Source organism: Siphateles boraxobius, unplaced genomic scaffold (assembly GCF_051911475.1).
Source record: "Siphateles boraxobius isolate OS27281-9 unplaced genomic scaffold, OSU_SipBor_1 65, whole genome shotgun sequence".
Taxonomy (NCBI): Eukaryota; Metazoa; Chordata; class Actinopteri; order Cypriniformes; family Leuciscidae; genus Siphateles; species Siphateles boraxobius.
The window spans coordinates 19977501-19989037 of NW_027509192.1; the positions used below are offsets into that span (position 1 = coordinate 19977501).

General features: G+C 36.9%; 2 protein-coding genes across 2 annotated transcripts in view; both read left to right on the forward strand.

Moving 5' to 3' along the window:
* Positions 1-2326, forward strand: part of tmem231 (transmembrane protein 231) — a 6733-nt gene extending 4407 nt beyond the window's left edge. The window contains exon 7 of the mRNA XM_077211398.1: positions 1864-2326. Coding sequence (XP_077067513.1) covers positions 1864-2026 — 163 coding nt within the window. The 3' untranslated portion in view covers positions 2027-2326. The remainder of the gene's footprint in view (positions 1-1863) is intronic.
* A 780-nt stretch (positions 2327-3106) lies between these two features.
* On the forward strand, positions 3107-11537 carry chst6 (carbohydrate sulfotransferase 6). Its single transcript, XM_077211381.1, has 2 exons — positions 3107-3219; positions 7200-11537. Exon 2 carries the CDS (start codon positions 7219-7221, stop codon positions 8410-8412), a length of 1194 nt encoding a protein of 397 aa, XP_077067496.1. The 5' UTR covers positions 3107-3219; positions 7200-7218; the 3' UTR covers positions 8413-11537.

An 11537-nucleotide genomic window follows, 5' to 3' on the forward strand; every position in this document is an offset into this window, starting at 1 on the left:
AATCAAAGTTGTCCTAAGACAAGAACGGGTATTGTTCAAAATTCATGTATAATGTAAAGTCCGGCTGGATCGGCTCAAAGGTATTATGATCAGCGGGTGAAGGTCTCTGTGCATTACCGTCTTTCCATGTGGCAAAGTAATTTGATTAAATGAAATACATTTTCTCATATGTATTAACTCCATAAATGAAAAAGGTTTTTAATGATACCTGTGCATCAAGTGTGAGCGAATGTTTGACTGATATTTTCAGTAAAGAGTTAAAGAGTCGATTAGAATAAAATCAAATGTTTACAATATATTATGTCAAGTAAATGTATCACGCCAATTGCATATTCAGTTCAAAGATAATAGATACAAACATCAAATGCTCCAGAAGAGAGAAGATGCAATACCTTGACATTATAATATACATGATGCGAAGTGTTTTGGTGCACTTCGCATCACAGGCTAATCTGGTTACAGAAAACGTGCCGAGTTGCGTTTCATTATATAGACAGACCTCATTTCATGTGTAAACATGAGTTCACAGTGGGAACTCACATTAATCACCGTCCCAGACTTACTGGGGGCAGAAGTTGATTTACATGGAACCATTTGCTAACAGTGGGAATTTTGTTGAGTTTACACTATCTGAGAGCAGGAAACCATTTGCCTGGAAGACACACCTCCTATGTGTGTGAATTATCTCTGAACTCTTAAATACCTTATTAGCTTCTGGTTTACTTCTTTGAGAATGAGACCTTTGTACCAGTCGCACTAAGACATTTCAAATGATAATGAATTGCTAGGTGAGACTTGCGTCTCGAATGATGCACAAGAGAGAAATTCAAATGTTAATTTGCTTTGTTCTCTCAGAGAGTTGAATGCAACTCCATATCTTCCAATTCTTCCAGTCTTACAATAACTTTGATGAAAGGTTTTGAGCCACTTCAAATGTTGACTACTATATATATATATATATATATATATATATATATATATATTTGTTATAGCGGTTTGACACATTTTAGTACAACTGTCATTATACGTTAATTAGGTACAATTAATTATTTGTGTATGAAATGTAAACCATTTTGTCATAGTAACCAAGTATGAAACAATACAAATATGCAATACATATCCTCAAATAGAGGATTCTTCTATGGATTACAAATTAAGTCGTTTTGAAGAATGTTGTCTTCCAAACAACATTGTTCCACAGAAGAAAAAAGCCATTATGCTGTGTTATGTTATGACTGTTTTTCCGCATTTCTATATAGTAGAGAATTATTTTTTGGTGAATTAAAAATTAATAATATTTTGATTAATTAGAATTATTAATTTGGTAAATTGTTGTAAAACATACTCTATTCAAGGATATATACAGGTGTAACACAGGGAGTTCAATGAAGGTAGGCGGAGACGTGGTACTAAGCACAGGAATATTTCATAAAAACAAAACGGGAACCTAGGAACACAAAAACCAAGGACACAAGAATACAAGAAACAACCGAGAATCAAAAAGTCTACAAAGCAGAAACAGGAAGCTCAAACTGAAGTCAAACAGGATATTGGATACTAATACATATTTTTATTGTTTCATGCTTGGTTACTAACATCAACCATCTGGTCTACAACAAAATGCTAATACCAAAAAATAAATAAAAGTCTAAAGTTTTTTTCAGATAACATTATTTTGATATTAAACACATGATAGGAAATTATCCCATTATGCTTTTTAGTTTTTGGCTACAACCTAGTCTCTCATGAAATGAGCACATATTGGACACATACAGTCACTTCCTGACTTGTGTGCATTTCTAGACTCGCCTCTCATGCTTCATTTGATCAACTCAAGTTTCATTTCCTTGACTGTTTTTTTACCTATCGACCAGGCTTTTGGGAAATGATTAAGTTTGCCTGGATTCAGTATGCCAGCGTCCTGCTCATCTTTCTTTGGGTTTTCCAGCACATTCAAACATTCATCTTTCAAAACCAGGTTTTACCGACCACCACAGTACCACCGTTTAAACAGCACAGCTCCTGATGCAACCTGGGTTTCTTTTTCTTCCTTTTTTTAATGGTATTTTTAATCTTCATTCATTGTTGAGGACTTGTTTGCTAGTGAGTTTTTCTATATATAGTTCTCTTTGTTCAGTTCAAGTACATTCATACAGAATTTCCAGCAGGATGCAGTTCCTTTAAGTTCAGCCGCATACTGTATAAGATATTTTTTTGCAATGTGAAAGAATGATAGAATAAATATGTCAAAATCTTACACAAAGTTTGTTCAATAAAGATTGTATTTTCCCATTTTGAAAATACATAAATATGATGAAGAATGTTCTACATTGTTGATTCCTCTTTTCAAACATAAGTGACTCACTGAATGCATATTTCTAATGGTTAAATTAGTATCTGTGCGAATGAGAACAATTTCATAATGTTAGCATGGTGTCTAAGATACTGCATGCTTTGGGGTTGAATATTTAATGTTGTTGGTTTAACAGGCTATGTTGCACTAAATTATGTGACAAACATCCTCTGGAAAATAGTCAGCAGTTAAGCTAAAGTAAACTAAAGGATATAACTGTCAATAATATGCTTTCAAACTACTGTTGAATCAAAACAAGACCACATAATGTGTTTGCTTTAGGCTCTTGTCTTGGTCTCAGTTTGTTCCATGGATATACATTCATAAAAACTCTATAAATGTATTTCTAATATTCTCTATCCTAGCTGTTTTATTATCCTCTATGTCCCCCAATAAGGTCAAGCGCAGGAAGTTTGGCACAATGGACAGGATGCAGATGTAATGTTTTCCTGTTTCGTTCATCCTTTTTGTGACACAAGCAGCTCTTCTCAAATATGGGGATTTATATCTTATATAGATTTAGTTGGTGTATATTCATATTTAAGGAAAACTTCTAGATACTACTTGGGTAAGTTAGCAATGTGTGTCTTTAGTAGTCTACAAAATGGTAGTGCACATAAGTACACACACACACACACACACACCCCTATACACGTTTTAATTAAGCTTTGTATTATTCCTAACACGAATGAAACAGGAGTAAAAGTATTTATACTATGAAGTTCATTAACATATCATCTTACAGCTAAGGCATATAATTCCGCCCACCTCCCGCTAGTCACTCTTAAAGGCCACGTCGTCTCAGCTTTCCCCACATCTAGAGCAGAAACTTTCAAACTGAATACGGACACATTACTCAACAGGAGGTAAGGCATAATAGGCTATACTTTTAATAATGTGTCTGCAGTAGACATAGAGTATTATAATTAGGCTATATGTATTTTAGCTACAGTATTTGTAAGATAACTCTTTAAATGATCTGTTTGCCGGGAGCGTTATTTTTTGTAGATGACTGTGAACATGGCAACCGAGTTTCCTCTAGGTCAGTGTAAGTCGCATTTTGTGTCTAATATAACATTTATATTCTCATACAGCCGATGTTAACCGCGATTAGACGTAACAATGACGTTATTCAAATAAGAATCCCTTGATAGCCCGACAAATAAATCTTCACAAAGTTTGTTGGTCGCATTTTGGAGAAATGACTCGTTCAGCATGTTTGGGCAATGGGCATCATTGATCGAGCAAACGCGTTTCAGGAGTCACGATGGTGTTCAGTAATTCTGTCTGTTAACTTAGGAATCACACGATCACCACAAATCGTGTGTCGGATATGTCACTTTTAAACTTTTTTTTGAAGTATTTTTATTTTTAACTATTTTAAGTACCAAATGGGTCTAAAGGAAACAAAAGGAATGTAATCCTATCAATTTATCACACCTTATTTACCATCTGTTTTCCCTGTCAGGTGTATTACATTCTTAAAGCGAAAGTTCACCCAATAAGGAAATTAATATTACCTGGAGCTCCAAACCGTAAATTGTCTCTTGTGTCTTGACTTATAAGTCTTCTGAAGCCATTTCATCCGATATGTAAAATAACCCACGGATTGTACGGACCGCTTTTATGGAGGTTTTGCTTTGCAATTACAGGTTTTGAATGAGGGTGAGAAATGACAATTCATTTTTTAGGTAACTATCCCTTCACTTTCTAAAAGTAACGTGTTTTGATTGTGCTCACGAACACATAACGGAGGGTTGTTTAACACGTTTGTTTTCAGAAGGAAGCTTTACGTTGATGCATTGTGCGTTGCCATTTCCATTGCATTTAATTTCGGTGTCTCCAGTGTCAGGTGTAATGGTTTCATGGTCATTTTTCTCTTCCTTTTGATTCATATAATAGAAAGTAATATCCGATATATTTTTTAACTTTCGCTGTTTTAATTTTTTATTGTGTCTGTTAAAAGTAAACCGCATCTCGCTGATTCAGTAGTTTAATCTGAACCTAGATAGATTCATTAGACACTATAGGTCTACTGGTCTGGTAGCCCAGTGAATCTCAACCCGTGTTCACTTTAGGCTTGTTCGACTTGAACCGGCGCTGCACAGACCGATCGGTTGATGACATCAAAGTACCGCGAGAGCGATTAGAGAGCAGACGGCTCCTTATGCTTTTGAATCGCTCTCGCGGTACTTTGATGTCATCAACCGATCGGTCTGCGCAGCGCCGGTTCAAGTCGAACAAGCCTTTTACCTCATCATTTGTAGACTCACTGCCACCTGCTGGTTAGCGTTAGAATTATACCTTTTAAATAAAATGAGGGAAGGAATAATCTAAAGTGTTGTTTTTCACTGAGGTAGATTTTAGGTGTGTGACTGCTGACAGAAAGGCTAGTGGTGACTTGCTATAGTGGGTGTTTTTTTCATTTTTTTTTTCTTCGATTTGATTCCGTAGATGAGGGGCATTTTATTGATCTTGCTTTTATTTAACTACATCCAGCTTTATACACTTAATTCACAAATTACTCAATAAAGTCAATTTTTATTCTCATTTGTCCCAGTTGTTCATAAGTAATCTGATCAGATAGATCTACCCGATCCTGGATAGCAAAACATAGGATTTTGAAATCCAGATCATTCTAATTCAGATTAAACATTTCGAACAACTGAACCAACTGAGTAAGTAATCTGGTTGAAGTGGATCCAATCTTGAAAATGGGTTCGTTCTGTAATCAGATTACGTCACATAATCCAATCTTGGTTTTGATCTGAATCAAACCTTCATTATATGTGCAAAACTTTTTCGGTTTAGATTGGGATCCAAATATGAGGATTATCTTGATCCCAGTAAAGGGTGGATTTCAGGAACAACATTTGTATCATGTAGTATACATATTTATTGTTAATTTTTTTAATTTATACTTTGTTTAAATTTGTTTAACCGTTACAGTTATACACATTAGGTTTTTAAGCCTTTCAGTAAAGTAGAACTATCCCCCAAAAGCTGTCAATATTAAACAAAAGTATTTGTAACAATATTAATTAATATTATATTAATATAATATTTGTAACTGATTTTTAATCACTGTAGTGTATATTAATTACATTGGCACAGTCATCAGAGATAAGCCAGTCAAAGGTATGACTGGTCCTTAAAGGAACATGATGGAAAAAAAATTGAGATTGGAGGAAAAACTATCGTACAATGATTTTGCATCGTCTCGCATATGTTTTGAGTTTTTCAGAGAAACTTTTGCAAAACTTTTGAGTTCTTTCAGAGCGAAAGCCAAGTTTCTCATGGGAATCCAAAACTTTTGCAGGGAAGTGCAAAAAAGTGGTGTTTTTTTTACTCCCCTCATGTTTTTCGTCACGATGCCCCTTTAGTGGCTCCGTAGGGGTCTGACTTTTTTGAGGAAATTGAAAATGGAAGCGAATGTTTGTATGGTGTTATTGGGGTGTTTTCTCATCAAATTAAAAACTGACCCCATGTTAACTGTTCCCCCAGTTGTTCTTTACATAGTAAGTAGCCTACATTGTGAAATGTAAACTCATTTGGAGCACTGGAATTCTGGAAAAGTGTGTATGGGGACCATTCTTCGTACCTCGCTTAATACATCTGAGATGATTTGACCGTACGTCAACAATGAAATCCAGATAACGGAGTAATCCACGTACGAAGAACGGACCCTTGGATCAGAATGAACCGATCCTATTTTTCTTCGAAAACCAGCTCAAAAATAAGATTGATTACCTGATCCGTTCACTTAAAGATGAAAATTCTGTCATTTAATCACCATCAAGTTGTTTCAAACCTGTATGAGTTTCTTTTTTTCTGTTGAACACAAAAGATATTTTGAAGAATGCTGGTAACCAGACAGAGTTGATGGACCCCATTGACTTCCATAGTAGGAAAAACGTAATATAGAAGTCAATGGGGTCCATCAACTCTGTCTGGTTACCAGCATTCTTCAAAATATCTTCTTTTGTGTTCAACAGAAGAAAGAAACTCGTACAGGTTTGAAACAACTTGATGGTGAGTAAAGATGACAGAATTTTCATTTTTAAGTGAACTATTACTTAAATTCTGAGGGGCCCTGGTTTCATCTCTTACTTTGATCAAGTATTTCCAGAAATACTAAATGTTCACTTGGTAGTTGGTACTCAAGTTCATTTTAGAGTATTATAGTTATTCATTGGTGTTTAATACCGGTGCAAAAATCAACATGAACCAGTCTGTATTAACAGCATACAATATTATTGACCTGACTGTATACTGACGCTGTTGTATGAGAACTGAACTGGACGATGACATCATTTTCTGCAGAACTGCTTTATAGATAAAATGAACTAGTTTAATAATTAATGGTCTTTACAACGGATCTGAATCAAAACTGAACTGACTTCAGCCGAAATGCAATTGCTTTGATGCAATCTTTATTCTATAAAGCACTATAGAATAAAGGTGACTTGACACTTAGATTTAGTCTCTTGTCTGCGCTATCGTTTATATATATATAAAAAAACAAGTCCTGTCAATCAAAAGGGAGAAGACGGTTACAAACTCATGCATGAATAAGATACTAAGAATAATAAGAATACTAGCTTAGTTGAAATGACAGCAGAGTTGTGATATTGCATCATATAAATAAAAAATATATATTTTTTTTCATTTCTTATCACTTTTAAAACCAATTCTATATAGAGGGAAGTGAAACGTGTGGCATAAAATGTTGAAAGCTATTATAATTAATCCTATAAACTAGAATAATAGTTTTTTTTTTTTTTTAAACTTTCTTTTTAACCGTCATGACTGACCCATTAAAGTGTGTCTGTGCTTGCTTTGGTAGGTTTTATAAAGTTGCCGTTATGCTGCGGTGGAGAGCGCTGAAACCCCCTGTGTTGAGTCTCCTGCTGATTCCAGCGGTCGCTGGTGTGCTTCTGTACGGCTGGTACAGTCGCCCGGCTCTTCCAAACACCTCTCCGTCTGAGGGCAAGGTGCACGTGCTGCTGCTCTCGTCCTGGAGGTCCGGCTCGTCCTTCCTGGGACAGGTGTTCAACCAGCATCCAGATGTGTTTTATCTGATGGAGCCAGGCTGGCATGTGTGGATGTCCATACAGCAAGCCGGCGCTCGTAGCCTGCGAATGGCAGTGCGCGATACGATCCGCAGCGTCTTCCAGTGCGACATGTCAGTGATGGATGCGTACATCCCCCAACCACAAAACGTCTCCAAACTCTTCATGTGGAGCCACAGCCGTGCGCTCTGCTCTCCGCCCGCGTGTTTCCTCACGCCTCGCGACGAGATTAGCAAAGAACCAGAATGCAAGCAGCAATGCGACGTGCAAGGTTTGAAGCTCGCGGAGGCAGCATGCAGGACTTACAGCCACGTAGTGTTAAAAGAGGTTCGCTTCTTTGAGCTGGAGTCCCTTTACCCGTTACTGCGGGACCCCTCTCTGGATCTGCGCATCATCCATCTAGTTCGGGACCCGCGAGCGGTGCTTCGCTCCAGGGAGCAGTCGGCCAAAGCCCTGGTGAAAGATAGCGCCATAGTACTGGAACAGGCTGATATTCCAGAGGAAGATAGATCATACAAAATCTTACAGGAGGTTTGCCGCAGTCATGTGCGCATTTATGAGACCGCCATGTTTAAGGCACCCGATTTCCTACGGGGGCGCTACAAAATGATACGCTATGAGGATCTAGTGCGTAACACGCTGGCGGAGATCGAAGCCATGTACCAGTTCGTTGGTCTGGAGATGACGGAGACTCTGCAGGAGTGGATTTATCGCATCACTCACGGTAAGGGCAAGGGATCGAAGAAGGAGGCCTTCAAAATCACTTCCCGAAATGCAGAGGACGTCTCTTTGGCTTGGCGAACCACCTTACCATTTGAAAAAGTCCAGCGCATCCAGGATGTGTGCAAAGGAGCCATGTCTCTGCTGGGATATCAGACGGTGGAGAGTGAGAAAGAGCAAAAGCTTCTGGATTTAAACATTCTGACGCCGCGTGAACGCTATCAGTTCAGCTGGATCCCTTCCAAAAGCAGCACCGCTAAAGTATAGAGTTAACCCAGTGAACAAATGCCTAAAGACTGAAGGATTGTGAGGAATCTGTTCAACAGTTTTGTTCTCATTTGCTTCATACTAAAGTAAAAAAGAAACGTAGGAACAATCAAACGTTAGTGGACGCCGCAGTGTTCTAGTGACCGGCAGAGAATAGGAAGTTTCTCTGTTAAACTAGAGACTAGAAGGTTTGTCCACAACTTTTACCACTGGATGCTGTTTTTGAAGAAATTATGGTTCAATAATTAACTTTATTTATTGACAAGGAAACTAGCTACTATTATGGTGGCATTTATTTTGTTGTGTAAAAGAAAAACTGCATTCCAGATGGGCGTAGATATGGTTGAAGGGATCTATGACGGGACGGAGTGTTTCTTTTTTTTCCACGGATAAATGTCGCATAGAAATGCCATTCAGCCATCTACAGGTTCACACAGACTTACCGCATTGAGCTGAATATCAATGTCCTTGTGAATAAAGCAGTTCATATTTGATTGTATGTTTAGATGTTATGCTATTTTAAGCATTGTTGATTGTAGACTAGTTCTTGTCTATGTTCTCACTGGATTTACAGTTTCCTCAGAATTGAATCAAAAAAAAATAATACAACTCTTAAATATGTCAAGTCATCCTCATTTATATAGCGCTTTTAACAATGTAGATTGTTTCAAAGCAGCTTTACAGAGATAAAAATATAATTTAAGGTAACAGAGATTGGTTTGGTTTTATAGTGGCTCTTGAAAAATGTTTTTTCCAGCTAAAGTTAGTTTTGATTGATTCACTTCCGTCTAAATGATCATTTGTTATTAAATTAGGGGCTGCTAAGATGACACCGTTCTCTCTAAACAGACTTTAAATGTGAACCTGTGATAGACGCTTATGGCGTTCACATGCGCATTAAGAATTGATTCTATAGTTATGTGCGTTTGAATATATGTGCGCAGGTTTGTAATTCCTTACAAACCATGCCTAAACAAACTACTTGTCTATAAATTTTGATGCAGAATTTTTATTTTATCTTATCACTTTGGGTAGGTACGCGAACTGAAAAATTCCACAACGCTTTATCTGTAGAGTGGTATAGGGATCCTCCATAGGGAGAGGCTAGTTGGCACTTCAGCACTGCATTGTCATCAGGTCCAGGCGAAAGTCTTTCGTCAGATCTGGAAACGGCCTGCGGGAAAACCTGGGATAAACAAAGACACTAAAATTAGCGTAGATGCCATTCTTCTTATGATGTAACGAGTACATCAGGATTTGAGGGAAGTGTTCCCAGTTCCGGCTGACCTAATCTAAGCAGCCTAATATTGAATTATAGAAGTCTATAATGTGTTATGTGAATGCTAGGTCAAAGAGATGTGTTTTTAGTCTAGCTTTGAACTGACAGACTGTGTCTGCTTCCCGGACAATGTTAGGAAGATTGTTCCAAAGTTTTGGTGCTAAATAGGAAAAGGATCTACCGCCAGCAGTCGATTTATATATTCTAGGTATTATCAACTGGCCGGAGTTTTGAGATCGCAATAGACGTGAAGGACTATAATGCGTTAAGAGCTCGCTAAAGTACTGGGGAGCTAAACCATTTAGTGCTTTGTATACATTTTAAAATATTGCTGATTACTTACAATGTTTAATAGGGAGCCAATGCAGTGTTGACAGAACCTGGCTAATATGGTTGTACTTCCTGGTTCTGGTAAGAACTCTAGCGGCTGCGTTTTGAACTAGCTGTAGTTTTTTTATTAAGCGTGCAGGGCAACCACCCAGTAGAGCATTACAATAATCTAGCCTTGATGTCATGAACGCATGAACTAGTTGTTCCGCATTTGTCAATGAGAGCATATGACGTAATTTAGATATATTTTTAAGATGGAAAAATGCGGTTTTACAGACACTAGACACGTGACTTTCAAATGAAAGTCCAATGTGCATCCAATGTGATTGGATGCACCGTTTTTTCAAGTCGAATCCTTGTTACAAGTTGCTGCAAAGCACTTAACTTAAATCTGTAAACTAAACACATAGAAAAGACACACACCTAACAATAAATATATATAGGTGAAAGAGCCAAAAATAGATATGTACCATAAATGAAAGGACCAGAGAAAGTTCCTACAAAGCTCATATTAACAGCATTTTCATTTCATAAACATAAAATATTGTTTTGTATACGCCATAATAAAGTCACATGACTCAAGAGCAAAAAAGAAATGTTCTGAGCTCTTAAAAATTCTTGAAAATGCATCTAACAAAATCAGAAAAGTTACTTTTTTTTGTCACATGCTTGAAAAGTATAGCTTTGAAATTCTGGAAAATGTACTTGGGGAGAGTGAACATTTATAATTGTGCAGAGTAAGATTTTATTTTTCTTGAACCCCTAAAATATGCCATATGTGCTACTCAGCCATCACTAACCATTGTGAAAGAAGTGTTTTTGAAGTGTTAAACAGACACAATGGGGTTTTTGTGTAATTATTTATGACATTTATTTTTGGCGATAAAACAGTATGTAATAAAGTCTTACTAAAAGGACTTTGAACCCAGACGTCAGACAAACCTTTGATTTTACAGAACTACAGTACTCCTTTGTCATTCACATAAAGTGCTTTTATTATTTGTGATAGAATGTAACCTAAATGATTGAGGTTCTGCCATTTCATGAGATTGATTTCAATGGGAGCTGGTGTTTTATTGAAGTTTGAATCACATTGATTTATATTCATCATGTCAAACAGTGACTTAGATTAGTTGAAGTGTAAATAAAGATCACAAGATCAAGAGTCTCTTCAGATAACAGAATATAATTTGTTACCTGTTGTGCTCAAGAGCGAAGTCTGATAATGTATCCATCACAATCCCTTTTGTTATGAATATACATATAGACAAAGATTTTTAGAAAAAAATAAATCATGGTACAGATTTATAATGTCAGTATGTATGCTCGGTGTTAGTAAGTCGTCTCTAGGTTTATGATTACTGTTGGTGTTTCGGTTGTTTGCATATGTTCAATGTAAAAACAAATGAATCTATTTGATCAATATTTCATGTTTGGTGAAATGGAGTAAAAATGTGAATGCATCCCCCCCCCCCCCTTCTTTGACAACTGATTATTAAAAACCCTGCTGTAATAA